Source organism: Denticeps clupeoides, chromosome 7, assembly GCF_900700375.1.
Source record: "Denticeps clupeoides chromosome 7, fDenClu1.1, whole genome shotgun sequence".
Lineage (NCBI taxonomy): Eukaryota > Metazoa > Chordata > Actinopteri > Clupeiformes > Denticipitidae > Denticeps > Denticeps clupeoides.
In genome coordinates this window covers 18,455,366-18,476,552 of record NC_041713.1, presented here as the reverse complement: position 1 = coordinate 18,476,552, position 21,187 = coordinate 18,455,366, and the positions used below count along the sequence as shown (strand labels likewise).

At 44.2% G+C, this 21,187-nt stretch overlaps 2 protein-coding genes across 8 annotated transcripts in view; one reads left to right on the top strand and one right to left on the bottom strand.

Annotated features, from left to right (window-relative positions):
* Positions 1-8,443: 8,443 nt before the first annotated feature.
* aanat2 (arylalkylamine N-acetyltransferase 2) lies at positions 8,444-11,597 on the top strand. Its single transcript, XM_028986259.1, has 3 exons — positions 8,444-8,609; positions 9,071-9,225; positions 10,642-11,597. Exons 1-3 carry the CDS (start codon positions 8,444-8,446, stop codon positions 10,945-10,947), a joined length of 627 nt encoding a protein of 208 aa, XP_028842092.1. The 3' UTR covers positions 10,948-11,597.
* Positions 11,598-11,879: 282 nt separating this feature from the next.
* rhbdf1a (rhomboid 5 homolog 1a (Drosophila)) overlaps positions 11,880-21,187 on the bottom strand; it is a 34,018-nt gene continuing 24,710 nt past the window's right edge. For all 7 annotated transcript variants that reach the window (XM_028985663.1, XM_028985664.1, XM_028985659.1 and 4 more), the window contains 14 exons: positions 20,250-20,456; positions 19,522-19,647; positions 19,059-19,222; positions 18,504-18,755; positions 17,963-18,074; positions 17,763-17,837; positions 17,420-17,581; positions 17,241-17,341; positions 17,039-17,102; positions 16,752-16,846; positions 16,376-16,451; positions 14,693-14,793; positions 13,762-13,915; positions 11,880-12,856 (listed from right to left, as the gene is read on the bottom strand). In XM_028985663.1, coding sequence (XP_028841496.1) covers positions 12,437-12,856; positions 13,762-13,915; positions 14,693-14,793; positions 16,376-16,451; positions 16,752-16,846; positions 17,039-17,102; positions 17,241-17,341; positions 17,420-17,581; positions 17,763-17,837; positions 17,963-18,074; positions 18,504-18,755; positions 19,059-19,222; positions 19,522-19,647; positions 20,250-20,456 — 2,109 coding nt within the window. In that variant the 3' untranslated portion in view covers positions 11,880-12,436. The remainder of the gene's footprint in view (positions 12,857-13,761; positions 13,916-14,692; positions 14,794-16,375; positions 16,452-16,751; positions 16,847-17,038; positions 17,103-17,240; positions 17,342-17,419; positions 17,582-17,762; positions 17,838-17,962; positions 18,075-18,503; positions 18,756-19,058; positions 19,223-19,521; positions 19,648-20,249; positions 20,457-21,187) is intronic.

Here is a 21,187-nt window from a genome sequence, read left to right as displayed (position 1 = left end):
GCTTTCAGGAAATATAATGAGCTATACTTTTGTTATTTGAGGCTGTATTCCAAAGGTTCTTGAAAAAACTAGGTAATAAATGTTGATTTCACCATGACCTCAGTAATCAGATCCCACACGTCTGTCCCCAGTCCGGCTTTCATTATTCATTATGGATGACCGGGACGGCCTCCAAGCAGGAGAAGCCTTCCTGATGACAGAGAATATCATGCTTTTTGAAAAGATTCTTTTAAAAATCGAGTGTGTTGGCACACAAACTAAAGATCTAGAGCAACGCCTGTCTGCACGGTCACTGCAAACCTGGAGGTTTCTTACCGAAGACACTCAGGGGCTTCATTAAAAACAATTGAATCTGTTGGGGCTGCACCTGTCCCCTGCTGACTGCTTATCCACCCACATCTGCTGGCCTGTTGTGTGTGTGTGTGAACGTGCGGGATGAGGGAGCTGCGCTGTTCCCAGAAGACCTTTTTCCAGGTGAGTACCACACACACATACACACGCTCACATCATCATCAGCAGCAGCAGCAGTAGCAGCAGTATTTGAAATATTTATGCTGCATCAACGCTTCAGACCCATGAACTGGATCCATCTCCTGGGCTTTTGTGCAGAGGGAGGGAAGAAGAAAAGCGCAGCACCATAACACACATTTAAATACACAACATACACACACACATACATACACACACAACGTCACACTTCGGTGCTAGAGAGTAACTCTGATGAAACACCAGGCTGGCTGCGAGGCCTGCTGACGGCGTAAATAAGCTGCGCTGTTCTGACAGGACTAAGGGGTCCGCTGGTGTCCCCGGGGCCCAGTTCTCACGAGCAGCTAGATAATGAGGAAGCTGAGGGAGGGCTGTTTTGTGGCAGGTCCATCATTAAAGCCAAACTGGGTGATGCGGCATGATGTGAGAGCGAGGCGGTGGTCCCAGCAGGTCCCAAGCTGATCTGCCTGATCTTCGTCTGTCTGGGACGAGGAGTGGGAAGGTACCAGGGTACCAGTGCCGCTGTGCCACACATGACATACTGTATATGTCACGCATGATGGCAGATAGGCAAAGTACTTCCTAATTAGCTGTTAGGCCTTTTAGATTCTCTATGACAGCTAAAAGGAGTCTCCCGAGGAACAGATATTCTGTGGAAGGTAGAGAAGATGTTTAGGCTTCTTCGAGGTTTCCCTCGTCTTTACGATCCCTTACTCTTGTTCCCAGTGCGTGTCTGGATGGAAAACTCCTGACGGAGCTGGAAAACAGTCTCAGTGGCAGAGGAGACTTCCATGATGGCAGAGTGGGAATATGGGAATATTATGTAATCAGCATGGTGTCCAAAACAATATGGATGGACAGAAATACATTGGCTAACACTGATGCTTTATTGTAAAGACATCTGTTCCTAAATTTACATCTCCATTTAAGGCATTTGGCAGACGCCCTTATTCAGAGCGACATGCTTCCATCAATCTCTGATCAACTGAATTGATCAGTTCTGTTTCACTAGGACCCCCAACTATGAATACAATCTTTTTATTCACTCTGTTGTAGTTTCTATACATAAGTCAGACAATAAGAAGGTTACAAGTTCATCTAAATATTCTCTGAAGAGGAAGGTCTTGAGCTGCCGTTTGAAAGTGCTCAGTGACTGAGCTGTTCTCCTTCCACCACCGAGGGGCCAAGACAGAGAAGAGTCTAGATGAACGTCTTCTTTGTACCTTCAGAGATTAAGGGACCAGGCGAGCAGTACTGGAGGCTCGGAGTATACGATGTATATAATAAGGGCTGTGAGGTAAATAATATACACTGCTCCAAAAAATAATGGGAAGACCAAAATAAGACAATCTAGATCTGAAAGAATTATATATTCTTATTAAAAACATATTTGAATCTGCTGACAACATAATACAATTTTAATAAATAATAAAAATTATTGATGGAAATCAAATTTATCAACCCATGGAGGCCTGGATTTGGAGTCACACTCAAAATGAAAGTGGAAAACACACTACAGGCTGATCCAACTTTGATGTGATGTCCTTAAAACAAGTCAAAATGAGGCTCAGTAGTGTGTGTTGCCTCCATGTGCCTGTATGACCTCCCTACAATGCCTGGACATGCTCCTGATGAGATGGCAGATGGTCTTCTGAGGGATCTTCTCCCAAACCTGGACTAAAGCATCCACCAACTCTGGACAGTCTGTGGTGCAATGTGCCGTTGGTGGATGGAGCAAGACATGATGTCCCAGATGTGCTTGATAGGATACAGGTCTGGGGAATGAGTGTCCATAGAATCAATGCTTTCGTCTTGCAGGAACTGCTGACACTCCAGCCACAGTCTAGCAGTGTCTTATATTAGGAGGAACCCAGGCCCAACCGCACCAGCATATGGTCTCTGAGGATCTCATCTCGGTACCTAATGGCAGTTAGGATACCTCTGGCGAGTACATGGAGGGCTTTGCAACCCCCATAAGAAATGCCACAGCACAACATTACTGACCCACTGTCAAACTGGTTATGCTGGTGGATGCTGAAGCAGCAGAATGTTCTCCACGGCATCTCCAGACGATGTTAATGAACCTGCTTTCATCTGTGAAAAGCACAGGACACCAGTGGCGAATTTGCCAATTTGCCAATTTGCAAACGGCAAACATGCTGCTGTAAGCACAACCCCGACCTGTGGACGTCGGGCCCTCATACCACCATCACAGTCAGTTCCTGACATGTTTTCTGGCATGTGAAGATACATGCACGTTTGTGCCCTGCTTGAGGTCATTTTGCTGGGTTCTTCCTGTGCTCCTCCTGTTCCTCCTTGCACAAAGGCAGAGGTAGCGATGGGTCCTGCTGCTGGGTTGTTGCCCTCCTACGGCCTCCTCCACGTCTCCTGATGTTCTGGTAGCGCCTCCATGCTCTGGGTGGTAGTAGCCTAGTGGGTAACACACTCGTCTATGAACCAGAAGACCCAGGTTCAAATCCCACTTACTACCATCGTGTCCCTGAGCAAGACACTTAACCCTAAGTTGCTCCAGGGGACTGTCCCTGTAACTACTGATTGTAAGTTGCTTTGGATAAGGGCGTCTGGTAAAGGCTGTAAATGTAAATGTAAACTCTGGATACTAGGCTGACAGACACAGTAAACCTTCTTGCCACAGCTCGCATTGATGTGCCATCCTGAATGAGCTGCACTACCTGAGCCACTAGTGTGGGTTGTAGACTCCATCTCATGCTACCTCTAGACTGAATGCGCTGCCAGCATTCAAAAGTGACCAAACCAGCAGCCAGAAAGTATAGAAACTGAGAAGTGGTCTGTGGTCACCACCTGAAGAACCGCGCCTTTATTTAGGATGTCTTGCTGATTGCCTGAATTTCCACCTGTTGTCTATTCCAAGTTAATTGTCAATCAGTGTTGCTTCCTAAGTGGACAGTTTGATTTCACAGAAGTGTTAAAGATTTGGAGTTACGTTATGTTGTTAAAGTGTTCCTTTTAGGTTTGAGCAGTGCATATCGACAAAATGTGACATTCAATGTTATATATAAAAATCATGTACAGTATTTTGCAATGTTGCACAAGCACAGATTTATTTGGATCCAAATAATTTCACTATTTTATTTGTGCCTACCTTAAATATATGTGCTGCCGTGCTTTTGGTCTGAATCAAGACTATTTTATTTCATAAGGTTGATTTACTTGTCCACACAAACAGGCTTCAACAGATGTGTCACTTTCACCAACACCATCCATGCCCTGTGACACAATAGCCTCCATAACTGCCACAGAAGGTGTGTGCAAATAAATAATGTTTGTAAGAAAATAGATCACTATTTTACTAAATACTTTGCAACTTAAATAATAATATATGGCATTTGGAAGCAGGGTTTTTCTGATATGTTTATTCACTGAATGGTGTGTTACACATGACATCTACCAACACAAGAAGCCCTGCCTCCTGACGCCCTGCACGCTTGTGAATTATATCTTTATATATATATCTTTCTTTAACATTTTAAGCAATAAAATATTCATTTACATTATTTACAGTGTGTTGCTTTGCTTTTGCTATTCTTTACCTTTTCTCACTGTACAACTGTGTAAACCAAAAATGAAGAAATTTCACATAAGAAACATCTTCTCAGCAACCATCCACTACTGAATTAACACGCCCAATTACAGTAACTGTATGTTACACTGTGCACGTTAATACATCTTCTCTGAGTGTTGGCCGTATCAGTAATTCATGACTGTAAAACAAGCTGAAAAATCAAACGCTGGACGGAGTCGTTGGCCTTGCTGTGAAAAGGCGCCCCGGTGAGCGTGTTTACAGTCACATGAGCAGCCTGCTGCCACCTTCTGACACAAAGGACTTTGCAGGGGGTGGCATTCCTGGGTCCCAATGCTGTGACCATTGTAATTGGCCCATTGTAAGCTCAAATTTACGGCTCACAGGAACACCAGCCGAACAAGGTGTTTTGGGGATGGTGGGGAGAAGGAGCACGGGGATGATCTCAAGACGTTGAATGTGACCGTGAACCATGTTCAACTTGCCACTTTACTTTGCTCTCACTACAAAAACCAAATCTGTCATTGCATATGGCACACAAAAAAATATAAGAATGCAGCAATATTGTTCACAAATGTTCCTCATACTATTTAACTCACTAAAAAAGAAAAAAATTAAAATACATTCTCTTTAACATCGTGTAATTAGATTACAATTCAGCTACTCTAAACCACTGTAAGCAATGAGATGTGGGAACACTTCAGAGGGAACACTGCTGTGGTCCATTTACTTATTCGATTATGAGCCCAGTGATGAAATATGAGCACTGCACTGCCCCCTGCTGGATGAAGCCTCATGTTTCATTTTTTGGATGCATTTGGACTGCATTACGCAATTTTTTTTTTTAAAGAGACTCAGTGTAAGTGATGGGCCGAAAGCGTTTCAATGTGAGCGCAAGGTCCAGTCCATTACCGTGAGTGTGGTCTGTTTTATTTTACACGGCGGCCCGGCTTCCTGCGCAGCGCTTTAACATGACAATAGTCTGAGGCCCCTGCCGCCCACCCTGTCTGGTCATGATTGTCAGCCACAGCTCCATTAATCCTTTATGACTGAATGTGCAGAGAAATATGCTTCCGCTCTTTAACCGCCCATCAGGTTTAACAGCCTGGGCGTGTGTAGCAGGTAATATTAATGATGTTCTTTAACCAAGGGGGGAACCCATCAACTTATAAAGCAATTTCACAAACTGCATCCCGGGATGGATAAAATAATAGATGAGAATGCAAAGAGGATGTTCTTTATGCTTTGCAACCGTGTAGAGTTTGTTAATGTTGTTAATTGTAATTAAATAGCATTTAAAATCATTTCAGACCATTACTTAACTTGAAAGTGCTCTCCTCGTCTCCTGCCTCTCCTCTATACTCCTCCCTTCCTCCCTCCTCCCTTACTCTCTTCTCACCCTGCAAGGACGATGGAAGTGGCTCCGACTGGTGTGAAAATCATGTTATTACAGTGCACAGTTAATACAAAATTAATATGATTCATTCATTAAAAATAACAAATAAAATACTACAGAAGAGTACTTTATATGTCAAATGTATGTAGGACATGAGATGAGAAAGTGATGTGTATGATTTTTAAGAAGGAACATCTGAATATATGTTCCATGTAGACATATGCATATGCACATGCTCAATCTCAGCAGTTTGTAGGTGTGAGCGTTTCGCTCCATCTCATGCTCTACCATTACGATTCACATAATTCTTTTTTAGAAAGAGGCGCCTGCTCTACTTTAAATGCAGTTGTCCATGAAATACCTTACGAAATAAGACACACTCCCCGTTCGCCACCTGCTAGGTGACTGAGGGTGTCTGTTTTCCGGTAAGGCAAGCCATCAGGGTCAGGTGACTCATTTAGAGGTGATTCTTTAACAAAGCCCTGACCTGCGTTGTCCCCAAAGGCCAAAACAAGGACAAGGGCATGTCCAGCTGGACCACATGTCGCCTTGTGTCTTCAGACAGTTCCAGTTCAGTCTGCACAGCGCACAGACGACTGTGAATACTCAGCCATTGTTTGGCTTGGGATTTGAATGAAGCTGTAAGCAGCACGTGTAACATGACCCGAGCTGGAACGGCCCATTGTGCTCATGTCAGTCCCCTCTGAAGACCCCACCTGGGGAGCTCCCGGTGCTTCTCCTCTATCACTGTGGGCTGGGACGCCACCCTGCAGGTGCCACTGCCCGCGCCACGTCGCACGGGTCAGTGGGTGAGACTGGCACGTGAGGTCAGGCGGCTTAATCAGCTGGAGAGCCGGGCGTGTGAAATAACTTTCTTTATAATACCTCGAAGAATGTCGAGTGTAAGCCTCAACAACGAGAATTATTACTTCTCCAACTACAGGGCGAAAGAAAGCCATCATTAGCTGCCATTTCCATTAACCCTGGACCAACGTGCACATGTTACAACATTTCATTTCATGGCAGGGTGGAATACAATTGGCGCGCGGCTATAAATATTTGATTTACAGCACAAAGTCCTGGATGTGGCCCTTTTGCGGATTGCGCAGCTAAAAATAGCAAGGATGGGCCCGGAACAAAAGTTAATTCGGAGGAGCGGCAGCTCCTGGCGGGATTGAGAGCGTCTGAGGTAATTAAGTGTCTTTCTCCCCCCGAGGCTTTGCAGGCCAGCTGGAGAGATTACCGGAGCAGGTGTGATGGGTGGGCCGGAAAGGTCAAGTCATCACTAAAAAAGAGCGCCACGCGGCCCGGTGCCGGCACCGACCCGGCAGCCCACGACTCTTTCTTTATGTGGTGCAGCTGTCGGCTGGAAGTGGTTTTGGGACGTCGTCTCCTCTGAAATCCAGCGGCTGTAGGAGGGGTTGCACCAGGCAGGAAGATGCGTGAATGGCTTTGAAAGGCCGCTTTCACCCGATGCCGCGGCCGCAGTGTAGTTGCAGAACTGTTGATAGAGGTGATGGACATTTTCTCTGTAGTTCTTTTGCATCATTTCACCTAATCCAGATACAAATGCAAGTAAGATGGTGAATTCTTGAGAGAGCAACCAGATTATTTCCTTTCTAGACCACACGCATTCAGTTTGTTCAACCATTATAATGACTATTCACATAATTCTCTATAGCAATAGGATGTTCAGTAGGATCTATGATGCAGTTATCCTGATTATCGTGAATATAAGCAGAAGAGGATTCGGCCTAGCCTATCCTGTCATTTTCTATTTGCAAGCATAAAAAAAAATAAACATAGAACTGAAATAATTCTGTCATTTAATAACTTCACTTGTTCCTGGTTCCTGATTGGTCTCAATTCAATTTCAACCTAATTTTCATATTTTATACATCTTAACACAACTGCCAGTCATTCGTGATAAAAGGTGCCATGTCTAAAACAGGAAAGCTGTCCACCCTTTAATGGAAGAATCATGAAATGCACAGATTCTCTTCACTTAACCTACAGGATACGTGGCCAATGTGTTAAACCTGACCGTTAGGTTAGCACGTGACCCAACATTTATTTCAGCCTCAGATCATTTCTGCCCTCCAAAATAGCTCGATGTTGAAGGTGAAAGGCACGTTAGACCTCAGCAACTAGTAATAATAATAATAATAGCTGTATAAATGTTGGTGGACCACGTGTCGTATTACTGATGCGTTGAGAATGGTCACATGACCTGCAACTGTCTCAGTGGGAGCTCGTCACGTGTCCCCATGAGTGTTTCCAAACCAAATCCAGCAGCAGGCGAGCGAATGCAGAAACAAACAGGTTTCATCGAGAACACAAACCCCCCCCCCCCCGTCAAATCTCACCCACTTTGCTCTATGAACCCCCCCCCCCACTTCTCTCGCTGTTGGACCACATGCCATCGGTGTGTCCAGGTGAGCCACGTGCTGCCCGCCAGTGTTCAGCTTCGATTTCACAGGACGCCGCATAACTCAGTGGCTCAATGAAAGGCCTCAGAAACCCAACATGTCACATGAAGGTGCTACGGGGCACAGGGGTGACACCGGGCCCTAAGGACTGCTTACCTACGCCCCTTTTTATTTAGGCTGATTGTGTTAAGTTTAACACGGGCATTAGCATGATACAATCTGTGGGTCTGGGCACCTGCCACGAGATTTAGAGCCTCACATGTCCAGGCTGTTATCCCTTCTTGGAGGGGCAACTTTGAGAGATTAAGGAGAGGGCCAGTGAAGGACGCTGCATGTGGACATGTGAGTGAGGAACAGAAGGTGGGAGGGGGGAAAGAAAAAGGAGGAGGTGAGGTGGGCAGGCAGCAGCGGGTAATCGCTTCACTTGAAAACGACTTTGAAAGAGAGACACTCTCTCGTGGTTTCTGCGCAAAGTGGCGGTTGAGCGTTGGACCATTTGAGCTTGAAGGAGTGACTTAGTGACCAGCTCAGGCCAGAGGGGAACTTGCTGGTCAGAAGATCCTGTTCGCCATGTCGCAGCAGGTCAGCACGTCACCTTTTTTGAAACCGTCCTTCCGCAGGTTCCCCATGGTAATGCCCAGTCCACAGCGACAGCGGCGACACACTCTGCCCGCCAGCGAGTTCCGTAACTTGACCCCTCAGGACGCGATCAGCGTGTTTGAGATCGAGAGAGAAGGTAAGAGTTGCTCCACATCATCAAAATGTTATTTAATTTAGCTTCCATGATGATCACTGATTTTATAGAGAAGACTCAAAAGTGTGATCTAAGTGTGATATAATTATTCAAACTGATCAAAACGCATTGATCAAGAGAGAATGTAATGGTCAGCATTGTAACCATGAAATGGCTTTTCTGTGGCTTCCATGATGTTTAGAGATTTTAAAGCGAAAGACTCAAAGTTAGATCAAACTTAAAAGTTATTGTTACACACATATATGTGTGTGAGGGGGGTGGGGTGACAAGTAAACTCGTCACTGCTTTGTCACACCCGATGATCCCTGTTTATCATTGTACATCATGGCCGTAATCTGCTGCTCTGCTGTGTCTGAGAGAGGCGCCTCGTCTCAGCCCGTGTGATCATTTGGTGCCAACGCTAATCTTTAGCCTCTTGTGTGTTTGCTGTGTTGCATATGCAGCTTTCATCTCGGTGTCAGGAGAGTGCCCGCTCACGCTGGAGGAGGTGCTGAGCTTTTTAGGCCAGTGTCCCGAGCTGTCCCTCGGCTGGTTTGAGGAGGGTCAGCTGGTGGCCTTCATCATTGGATCCGGCTGGGACAGGGAGAGGCTGGAGCAGGTGAGATTACGTATAACCCCTCACCAGCCACTCGATTTCTCTCACTTTTTTGCACGTCTGAATCATTTTGGACGCAGGCAATATAACATTATGTTGAGATTGTCGGCTTTGGGAGTTAACTATTTCAAAAATTAGATAACATATAATGAATCTACTTAAGAAAGACCTAAATAGATTAGTCATATTATGCATAGAATTCCCATTAATCCACTCAGATTGTCCATGATCAGGTGAAACAAATCTGTCAGTGGATCAAATGTCTGGTTTAGTAAGCAGGTTGAAAAAATGTGCTTACTCCAATTTGCATTTTTTTTTTGCTTGATTGTACACAGTTTAATTAAATTATCTGAAATGAGCTATTTTGTACTAAGCTATTTTGCAGCGCTTAAGGTGATTACTCACTCACTCACTTTCCATAACCACTTATGGTCACGGCTGCTGGAACCCAACCCTGGACACTGGGTGGAGTTAATTTGTAAAGCATCTTTGGAAACAAGGCCTTTTGACTTTCTTAAACTCCAATTAAGGGACACTTTTATAATGTTACTGGCTTTAAGAGCCAGTCTTGATCATCTACAAGCAATTTGCATGTTCCTCTCCACTTCATGTTCATGTGGTTTTATAGAGTCAATGTCAGTTTGGAAATTATTAAATGATAGAACAAACCCAGCTGGAACTCTAAAAATGAAAATGGTACGTTTCCATTTGCAGCATTTATCAGATACCCTCACCAGAGTTCATTAAAATTAGTAGTATTTACAGGGACAGTCATCCTGGAGACACTCAGGGTTAAGTGTCTTGCTCAGGGACACAATGGTAGTAAGTGGGGTTTGAATCTGAGTCTTCTGGTTCATAGGCGAGTGTGTTACCCACTAGGCTACTACCACCCCGAAGTGGAACTTCTGTCCCTGTTGACACTGGCATTGTTAAGTGAGTTTTTGAACATTGATGGTCAGATGATGTGGGAGAGGATTAATAGTATTAAGGTACCTTAGAGGCATCTGTCCCAGTCTCAAGCCGTTACTACGATGTAAATAACCTCTATGAACCTCTGGGCCTCCACATATAGGTCATGTTTATGAGTACAGTGATCAATCCAAAAGTGATAGCAGCAAATAAAAAATAAAATGAGCAAAAAATCATAATAAACATAGAAAGGAACCAAGATAAAAAAAGGGAATTCATCCTCCTCTGATTGACTCTGGGTTGTGCCTTTAGGTCCTTAAAGACTAGAAATTAGTGCTTTGAGGTCCATCAATTAACCTTAGTGTGCATAAGGGGTTCCCTGTAGGGGTTCTGTACCCCTATTTCAGGTTGTGCAGGGAAAAGAGACTTGACTGTGGTTCATTGTTAATACAGGCTGGTGTATATGGTAAAAAGTGTAATAAAACCCTGATGTATGTTGGTGTGACTCAGGAGGCGTTGACTACACACGTCCCAGGCACCCCCGCCGTCCACATCCACGTTCTGTCCGTCCACCGCCACTGCCGGCAGCAGGGTAAAGGCTCCATCCTGCTCTGGCGTTACCTGCAGTACCTGCGCTGCCTGCCAGGCCTCCGCCGGGCTCTGCTCATCTGCGAGGAGTTCCTGGTGCCCTTCTACCTCAAGGCCGGCTTCAAGGAGAAGGGTCCTTCTGCGATCGCTGTGGGCTCCCTCAACTTCATGGAGATGGAGTACCTGCTCGGAGGCCAGGCCTACACGCGACGAAACAGCGGCTGTTAAGTCTGTGGATTCGCAAAGACTCACAAGGCAACGGCCTCATGTTGGACCTCCAGGGCTGTTCTCTTGACTCAATACCTGAGGCAGCCTGCTGCCAGGACTTCAGAAGGACAGGATTCGCTCTGAGCAATGCAGGACTTAAGGAGCCTCCCTCTGAACAGGGATAGCAGCTCCAACCAGGAAGAGACAGAATTATGATGATATGTGGGACATGATATGTGAAAAAAACACAAAAGACTGCAGTAGTGCATCAGTTCACGAAGCTGCATAAAACCACTGCACCACCCAGAACAGTTTAATATTCATGACGTATTATCACCTTGTGAAACAATTAGCAGTATAAAGAACTTAATTCTAAAGCACATTATAAATGTATAAATCCCTTTACAATACTACTGTATTGTACTAAACTGTACTGTACCACTCCATATACCTTGTTGCTCTGATTGTAAACACAAGTATTTCTCTTTCAATAAATGTGACCAGTAACATAAAAACCAATTACATTCACAATCACCACACTCCAACATGTGGGAGGCCAGTCCATCGTGGGTTCATTCCCAGTAAAATGCTGTAGCCTTGTAAACTTCTTAAAGGATTTTCACACTAATCTTTCTGTTACTATTTTGCTACTTCCGGACAACTGCCTTTACTTTTTAATCTCAGAAAAGGAGCTAAATTTGATCCAATAAAAAGCTTTAATCCTAATGACTAACTTTTGTTCATTTACAATAGTTGACAATTTTTTTTTTGTAAATGTGTTTTGTACACAACTGCTCACTTTTTTTAAGTTATTCAGCAAAAATGTTGAACTTTTAAATTCTATGTCATTCTGTCTGAAGCAGTGGAATAAAACTTGTTAAAGTTCGGAAGAGTAAAATCATAAGAGTTAATCTGCTCAACATGGTACTCGAAAGAAAAGAGAGAAGCGGAGGCCAATTTGTTTCATTCAGCTGTATTTTGTAACAAGTGAATAGATGGATAGCTAAAACACTACCCTGATGCAGTCATTACTTCTTCAGAAGCAATAAACAAAATAAAATGAACATTTAAGTGCTCAACATATTGTAACAAAAATATGGCAGTAGTAGTTACATTTATCAACAAGGCACTGAAGGCGTTTACGGTACGTTGTGTTTCATCCCTGCTTTGTAAGGTGAAATCGAAGCCTGGGTCTGAGAAATGCAAAATATAAAAACATTTGAACTGAATAAGTGGTGCGAGATTCCGTTCTTGTTTTCCACGAAGGTACCAGTTGCTTTACAGAGCTTTCCTGGAGAGTGCATGTGAGGTGGGACTGTTTCGTTTCACAGGCGATTGTCCAACAGGCTCCCCCAACCCAGTCAGAAATATTGGGGGGTGAAAAAAAATAAAATAACAAGACGACAGTTGTCATGACAGTCAACATGGCATCCACACAGGTTGATAAAAAAAAGACACAGAAGCATACAGTCGGGGTTTAATAAAAAGACAGAATTCTCCACGCGTCGCCTCAGTGAAGGTGCGCGTTGAGGTCATACTTCTCGCAGAACTTGTCTGTGAAGGGAATGCAGGTGAGCAGCTCGCACCACTCACACTTGATGTGGTACACGTAGAAGAGCACCACCAGGCCCGCGAAGAGTGCCAAGAACACGGCCAGGAAGACGATGATCTGGCAGCGCTTGCGGTACATGTCCATGCGGCCGAAGCTGATGTAGGGCAGGAAGGCGAAGGACAGGAAGAAGCCGGAGATGAAGCCGCAGATGTGGGCGAAGTTGTCGATCCAGGGCAGCAGGCCGAAGGCGAAGAGGGAGAGGACCACGCAGAGCAGCTTGGTGAAGGCGCGCCATGGCTGCGCCAGGATCTGCCAGCTCTGGAACAGCTCCACAAACAGGCAGGCGAGGATGCCGAACTGAGAACCGGCAGGACCGACCTACACACGGAGACCAGACAGAGTTATAGACCTTTGGCAACTCATAATAATCACTACTTCAGTACTGATGTGACTATGACTACCACAATGATAAATGGGCTCAAGGATGGTGAAACCCATTTTCCACCAGTGCTTTTCCAGATCTGAGGCCTAACCTCAATCCAGATATTTTACATTTACACCATTTACCAGACGCCCTTATCCAGAGTGACTTCCAGTCAGTAGATACGGGGACAGTCACCCTGCGGGGCAGTGGTGGCCTAGCGGTTAAGGAAGCGGACTCGTAATCAGAAGGTTGCCGGTTCGATCCGCCAAGGTGCAACTGAGGTGCCACTGAGCAAAGCACCGTCCCCACACACTGCTCCCCGGGCGCTGGTCATGGCTGCCCACTGCTCACTCAGGGTGATGGGTTAAATGCAGAGGAAAAATTTCACTGTGTGCACCGTGTGCTGTGCTGCTGTGTATCACATGTGACAATCACTTCACTTTCTTTTCTTCTTTTCTTGGAGACACTCGGGGTTAAGTAACTTTGTGGTCTCCGGGTCATGGGTGAATGTGCTTTCTAAAAGAAGCGTCTCTAGGCAAGGAAGTACAGAACGGAAGTACAGAACGGCAAGTCTTGCCAGTCTAGAACCATGAACAGCAACAAAGTACCATTAAAGGCAGAAATGTTCTCTAGTACCAAAAATGAAATAGTGAAAGTGAAATAACTTTTCATTTCTGCTACTAACATGTAACCAAAGCACATGCTGACTTGATAGGAACCCTGCGGAATGGAATGAGAACAACTGAACAATATAAGGAATACAATCACTAAAAAGAAATCACTATAATGAGGCATGTTGCAAAGACAGAAGCTTTCCCTTCATTTTTTAGCAAACGGCCTCCAGAAACCCACTGCGCACCTCAGCTCTGTACGGGAGGAAGATGGCACTGGCCAGGTTTCCTGTGATGCCACTCAGTATGTAAATAATTGATATTCGCAGCCACCCAGCCAGCTTCTCCAGGTCCCTCAGGATGGTCATCTGGAAGCATACCGACACCATGCAGTGCAGGATCCTGACGATCAGATGGAAAGTTAGAAGACTGGTGAAATACAGCACAAACGTGAACACGTAAAAGTTTTGTGTGTGTGTGTGTGTCTGGCCATGAGTAAAAAAGATGGGGACGATGTCTGGTGTGTGGGGAGCTGCACGTGTGACAGTCCTGCATGTGACTTGGAGCTTAAGAAAGACAGCCTGCCAGAGCGCTGAGCTGAGAGCAGTCACCCCACTGGGGGACACTTTGCTGATTGCCCCTCTTGAGACAGATCACCCTGCAAAATAAGCGCTTCTCCTCAAAGCACCAGAGTCAGCTGCTTCTTATTACATCTCCGCCATGATGACAACTACGTTCAAGACCAGAAATACTGAGTACTTTGTCCTCATAAATACCTCAATTATGGAGCTGGAGCACAGAGTCCATCTACATCAACATACAATTTCCCCCCTTTGATCCAACTATTGAATCGTACATTACACCATAAGTGAGCATTTTTACATTTTACATTTACGGCATTTATCAGATGCCATTATCCAAAGAGACTTACAATCAGTAGTTACAGGGACAGTCCCCCTGGAGCAACTAAGGGTTAAGTGTCTTGCTCAGGGACACAATGGTAGTAAGTGGGGTTTGAACCTGAGTCTTCTGGTTCATAGGCGAGTGTGTTACCCACTAGGCTACTACCACACTGAGCAGCAAAAACCATCTTCTGGAGTAACCTTATTATGGTGCAACAATGCAATATTATTGTATTATATTTGATATTGAGGCTGTGCCGGCTGTCTCCTCACTCACCCAGCGTGCAGGAAGAGCGACAGCCACAGCCGGTAGAACTGGTCAGGGACCTCAGGGTTCAGGAACGGCAGCAGGCCACACACATCATCCATGCAGTGCACCTGACACGCGACAGACAGGACGGACACCCCAAACTGAATTCAGAATTTTCCAATGAAATGAAGAAAACAAGTTGGACATTTCTTACGTGGACTGGAACTCACTGGGAGAACCAGCTTTAACAATTGAGTTTGTGATTTATTGCAGAATATGTGATTTATTTGTCAGCCCTAGTTGGCACCCATTGGTGAGGCCAGTGACTGGATTGGATAAAGAGCAGCATTTACAGAGCAAGCAACCTATAAAATAATCAACTAATAATAAACTAATCTACAGCATCAAAATCTTGTACACCTATTTTTTTTACCCAGATCCCCTGTTCTAGTCATTCCATTGCACATGCATTTAGTGTACTTTAATACTAATTTGCCAAGAAAATAATATTCCACTCAAGGGGAATTAAACTAACATTATGGATCCTAAAGAACATTCTTGACGCTCGATTATTCAGCTTCAAGGGAAAACAGGATGCAACGGCTCAAGTCAAAATCCTGTTTGCCCTCTCAAATAAAAAGGGATTTTGCCACCTGAGATGGGATTAAGGCAGCAACCTTCATGGCAATCACAAACCACTTAATCTCCCAGAATTCCCTCCCATTAACCTAGCTGGGGATTAAATGGCTGAAGCCCGACGCACGTTTCCAGTACAGCCAGTCTGAACATGGCCAGAGGAGCATCAGGACTGGCCACATGTGTAGTGCAAACGCACATGTCTTAATTACCACTGGCGTAATCAGATTTTCTTACTGACGACTATCCCAGTTTATTGGCATCTGTCCATTGAGCAGGCATAATGAAATGGACCTGAACTCAAGAGATTTTTTTCATCAGTTAATAGAAAAATTGAAACGGAAAGCAAACATTTTACCCAGTTAGTCTGTATGTTGTATAATTTAATACACCAAAGCCTCATGGTCAGATTGATTAAAACTAAATAACTACTGATATTTTATTCTTAGTTTACACTGTTGATGTTATGCTGTATTGATCCTTCTTCTGGTAAAGATGAACTTTATTAGCGTCATGTGTTATACAACATTGTTTAAAGGATGTTTACTTGTGCATTTTTTCCAGCTTCCTCTGCTTTACTTCAGTTTGGTTGATTTATGGCTTTTGGCTATTTATTTGGTGGCCTGGCGGTTAAGGAAGTGGCCCATTAATCAGAAGGTTGCCGGTTCAAATCCAGATCCGCCAAGGTGCCACTGAACAAAGCACCGTCCCCCGGGAGCCTGTCATGCCTGCCCACTGCTCACCAAAGGTGATGGTTAAATGCAGAGGACACGTTTCGTTGTATCACCGTGTGATGTGCTGTGTATGACAATCCCTTTTTTTCATTTTCTTAAGGTGAAAGTGCTTATTTGTCATTGTCGCTGTATGCATCGTGTGCTATGATTTTCACAATGACAATAACTTTTACTAAAAACTTTTTCACCGGTGCCTGAGATATCCTTGGCATACCTTGAGATATCCCCACTTTTTTTTAGCTTGTTTCAATAAAACATTTATGTTCTGCTAACATTTGTGTCCTTGTGCAGCAAAGACAATTGTATTACAGTACACCCATCCAACATGGCACATGCATACCTGAGAGCAGAGTGTTGCTTCCTCATGGAAGAAGCCCTTCATGAAGTCACAGTACTCCCTGGATGTAATTTCACATCTGCCATAAGGAAAACCGGCCAGAGGGTCAGTCAGAGGTAAGTTACAGATACAGTATGTGTATGTGTACAGTATGTGTACATTTGGAGCCTGTTGCCAGGTAAACAGATGGTTGAGCATTTTTGGGTGGTGGACCAATTTCTACCCAGCAAAATATGTCTTGTTCAGAAATGTGCTCAGAAACTTTGAAACAGTTGGGTTAGAAACAGATTAGAAACGGTTGGATCCACGAGAGATATTTGTCAACGTTTCAGTGTTTTTTTTGTCAGGAGTGTACATTGCCGGTGATTGTCCTTCTCACCTCCCTTTAGTACCGATACAGCAGGGCCGTCCAGTTATGGTGCAGTCTATGTGAGGCAGATTGGTGTGGTTGCTAGTTTTGTCACTCGTGCAGATCTATCAAGAGGACAAAAAAATGCATATCCATGACAACATAGAATTTTTACATGACCATGGTCTCCCAGCAGAATGGTCTACAATTAAAATTACTCATATTATGACTGGCTAAAGCATTTGAAGCCATGAATAATGAACATTATTATTCTACATCTACAGTCATAAAGGACTATTTGACTGTAGTTTACTCACTGGCCACTTGGTGATGTCGTCGGGCCACTCATGTGGCGCTACAGAGCCAGGCTCCTGGCATGTGCTGCATGAGTACGGACAAATGCACAGACAAACGAAAGGACTGTAAGCATGGAAATTTTCTCCACATGCACTGCTCAAATTTCAAATACGCTTCAGATTCAGGGTTAATCTGGTGGCACGTCAGTAAAAGAGGACGGACCTGGGGTCCTGGTGGCAGACTGAACCGTACTGTCTCTTCTTGCCGTCCAGCAGAGGCGTGCTGGCATGTTTGGGCCACTTGACCCACTCTGCCAGAGTGCTCTGAGAGGGAAGCATCACAAAAAGAAGTTGAAATTGCTTTCACAGAACGCTTGCTTCGGTGAGAGACCACTGACTCACTGAACACTCCTCTTCAGATGTCTGCACGCAGCCGGATCGGTCGTTCCGTACACAGCATGCGGAGTTCCGCTCCAGCTCTCGCTTCTTCTGGATCAGGTCATGAACCTCTGTGTCCTGCCGCATGCAGGGTGAGAATTTGGCTCCAAGATGGATCAGCGCCTCCTGTAACAGAAAAAAAGTCAACAATATAGAGAAAATGGCCTTAATAACTTTGAATTTGTGCACTTATATGGATCATATAATTCTTAAAAACTAATGTCACTATAGGCCCAAAAAGTGGCCCAATACAAACAATGAAAATCTATAACCGAACTCCAGTGATAAAAAGGTTAATAATACTTACTGAACTTGGTCCAATCCAAAAGTTTTCCTGTTGCACAAACTTGACATTTTCATACACCCCTTTGTTTCTTAGAACCTGGAGAAGAAAAAAAATATGTATTAAGAATAAACAATATAAAACAGTGTGCTGGGCACAGTGGCGCCATATGTGAATAAAATTAAACTGAAATATGCTGAATTATTAGGAAGAGAAGCACTCACAGAATCAACAGTCTCATGCTGAGAGAAGCCCACAGGAGCAATGCCGTAAATGGACACGGCCAGGATAGTAATGAGCAAATGGACAAAGGTGATCCAGTAGGTGAAGAAAGGCCTGATGGGTCAAAGTTAACCAGTGTAAAATATCAAATCTGCCCCATTCTCCCGTCATTAATTTATTCTATTTCTTGGCACCAAAGCATTTCTTCATGATAGAAAGTGAGTTTCACTGATGATGACATATAAATGTCTCCAGTATTGCAGACAGAACTAATTAATAGACAGGCATGAGCTATTTACTGAAGCACTTCTATATCGCCCCCTTGTGGCTATTATTCAAGATTACAGTCAACAAAAAGCCAAATGAACTAGGAAGTGCTCCCATAAGATCAAATGGAAAATTACATCAGTGTCTCCAAAAATCATAAAACACTATGCTAACCAAGAAAAATGTAGTACTGAGGTTTTCAGCTTTGTATCAAGCTTTTCACTAATTCAGTACATTATTACATTCGAGTATAATTAAACTGGGGGGAGGTGGTACCTGTGGTCATCCATATCCTCAATCTGTCTCTTCACGTAGCTGTCTATGCGTTTGCGGTAGGTGCGGTTGGTCAGCTTGCCCACCATTCCCAGCCCGTATGGCCGCTTTTCTCGAGCGAAGAGTTTCTTCACAGGCAGGGCGATGCGCTGACCACGCCGCTGGCCACTAACGCTCACAACCTCCTGCCGCAAACGCACCTTGGGTGGCGCCGGCGGCCCCTCTTTGGTCTTCCTCCATCCACGTTCCAGAGGCCTAAATTGAAAAACAGCGGAAACTCTAATCATCTTTATAACTGCTTTAAAGGTTTTGTCACTAGGCCTACAGAGTGACATCCCAGTCACTCAGGCTTACACAACATCCTACGAGGTACGTTGTCACCAGAAACACATAAAGCTGTTCAGACTTTGTGATTTTGGAACACAGCTGAACTTAATCCAAGAGTACAATACACTTGGGCAGTGAACTGTCTGAAGAATCTGGTCTTAGGGCACGTATGCAATTAGCATCTCAAGAATACAAAGCTCCTCATTTAGATGGCTGAATCCGGGCACTCACAGCATCAGATGACTCCTCTCCAGTTCGCTCTTGTCCAGCGCGCTGCCTGTCATGTCTGTGTCGTCCAGCTGCTTGCTCAAGTCGGAGTCCTTCAGGGTGGCATCAGATGGCGACTCAAATACCTCATCAGCGAACGTGGACAGCTCCTCATGCATCATTACGTCCTGAGGAAAGACACGAGTTACTCAGTCACTATGAGCACAGTTTAATTTACAGTTTCCATGAAAATAGTGAAATATGCAATATAGTCAGATATTGTAGTTTGAACATAGAATTCCTAGACAGAATTGAAAATTAATTTTCAAATGTTTTACATTGCAATTTTTGCAAACTTTTACATTGCAATCTTTTTTTGTAATGTGCTAATTTTTTATTATTTTCCCTGCTGCACCATATTTGTACCGAACTACGATTGTGATTTTTTTTGTGAATGAATATATCAGGTAATTTAATTCAGTCTTACTCGAGCAAAGAAGGACGTGTCCAGCTCATCAGGGAAGTCAGGAACGTCCTCCTCAATGAAGCTGGCTGGGGTGAAGCTCCGCCTCTGAGCCCTGCGGAGGGTTGTGCTGTCCCTCAGTGAGCGACCCTAAGACAGCACGCATTGTAATTATGCATGCATGTAACACCCCTGCACAGCTGAAACCATCCAAGTTTAAATATTTTATAAAATCAGTATGAGCATCCGAAAAAGTAGAAAAATACACAATTATTTTTTCGTGTTCATTCCAGAATCACAGGTGAACCTTTCTGACATCCGACAAATGATCACGTAATTCTGTCAGTTGTCAAAGGTACTTGCATAACTAAGTTAAATTGTACATTTTATAGGAGACAGGCTTGCTGTAATTAGCCAATAGTGGCTATTCTGCATGTTTTCAGATATTTTAACAGCATTTTAATTTCACAACCATAACAGGCCTAAGATAAATTCAGACTAAATTTGCCAGACACCATTATTCAGTGTGCACATAGCTGTCTCTATTGGCTATTGCATTATGATACTGGTTCATCAGGGTGCAAATACAGTTATGATGTAAATTATGCTAATACAACTGAATCTGATGCTAAGATCTGTTCTCAGTCACACACCAAGATGTCCCCAAAATTATAACACATTATTAAATATAATAAATGTATAAAATAATCATTATGAAAGTGTGTCCAGATTACCAGGGTTCTTGTGTTTACCTTGACCAGAGCAGCCGCTGCCCTGAAGCTCATCTTGGCAACCGACTCCCGCTTGCGTCTCCGCGGTAACCGGTTGAGACCTGAGCGGGAGCTGGTGAACGAGCACAGAGATGCCGCCCCAGGGGTGATGGGAGTCTGAGGAACGCTGTAGCCATCCACCTCCTCCACCATACGGAACGCTCGACCCCGCGCCAAGGGGTCAACAATCTGAGGAGGAACCGACAGCATCAGAGACGGCTTTCTTGAACTAAAACATCTACTCAATGCGAAGTCAAGGCGAAAACCTTCACTGGTCTCACGATTCCATTACGATTATGATTATTAATTATCGTTATCGTTAATTAAACTCCTGGTAAGGTGATAATGTCATGTTGTAAATGTCTGGACACTCAGAGACTTATAAGATCAGCTTTTCCTCAATTTCCTCTTTGTCAGTGAGACTAAACACTAGCCCGCTTCGATACTATTGGTCACCCAAAAACTACGTCACAGTGTGTAGCGGTCATTGTTCAACAAGTTTGACCGTGGTGTTCCCACAAGGCCACCAAGTGCCATGCGGCGCTAAACTCAGATCAGGCAGCTGCAGTCGCTACTTTTAAATGAGAATTTAAAAGCAGCTGCCGCAAAATCACCAAGCAACTTCATTATGATATAATCGATTATGTTCTGCACTGCATCAATGCAGAATCGTCCACATCTGCATCCTAATGCATTGATTCGTTTCGACACCACAATTGCAGAGCGTCTGCAGAGACCCAAAGTAATGGTTTCTGCCTTAAATTTATTTTGTGCATACAAAATAAATTAAAAAAAATGTTTTTCTTCGTTTAGCACGTAACAATTTCCGAGCATGTTCTTTTCCTGACAAGTTCGGCCTTATCAGGCCTCTTAGTTTTGTAAACTCAAAAAAATCTATAGAAATCGAATGAGAATTGCTG

Coding starts and splice junctions, on each gene's coding strand:
- aanat2 (XM_028986259.1), top strand. CDS start 8,444: ATGTCGCAGCAGGTCAGCACGTCACCTTTTTTGAAACCGTCCTTCCGC. Junction 8,610..9,070: donor GTTTGAGATCGAGAGAGAAG/GTAAGAGTTGCT, acceptor TTGCATATGCAG/CTTTCATCTCGGTGTCAGGA. Junction 9,226..10,641: donor ACAGGGAGAGGCTGGAGCAG/GTGAGATTACGT, acceptor GGTGTGACTCAG/GAGGCGTTGACTACACACGT.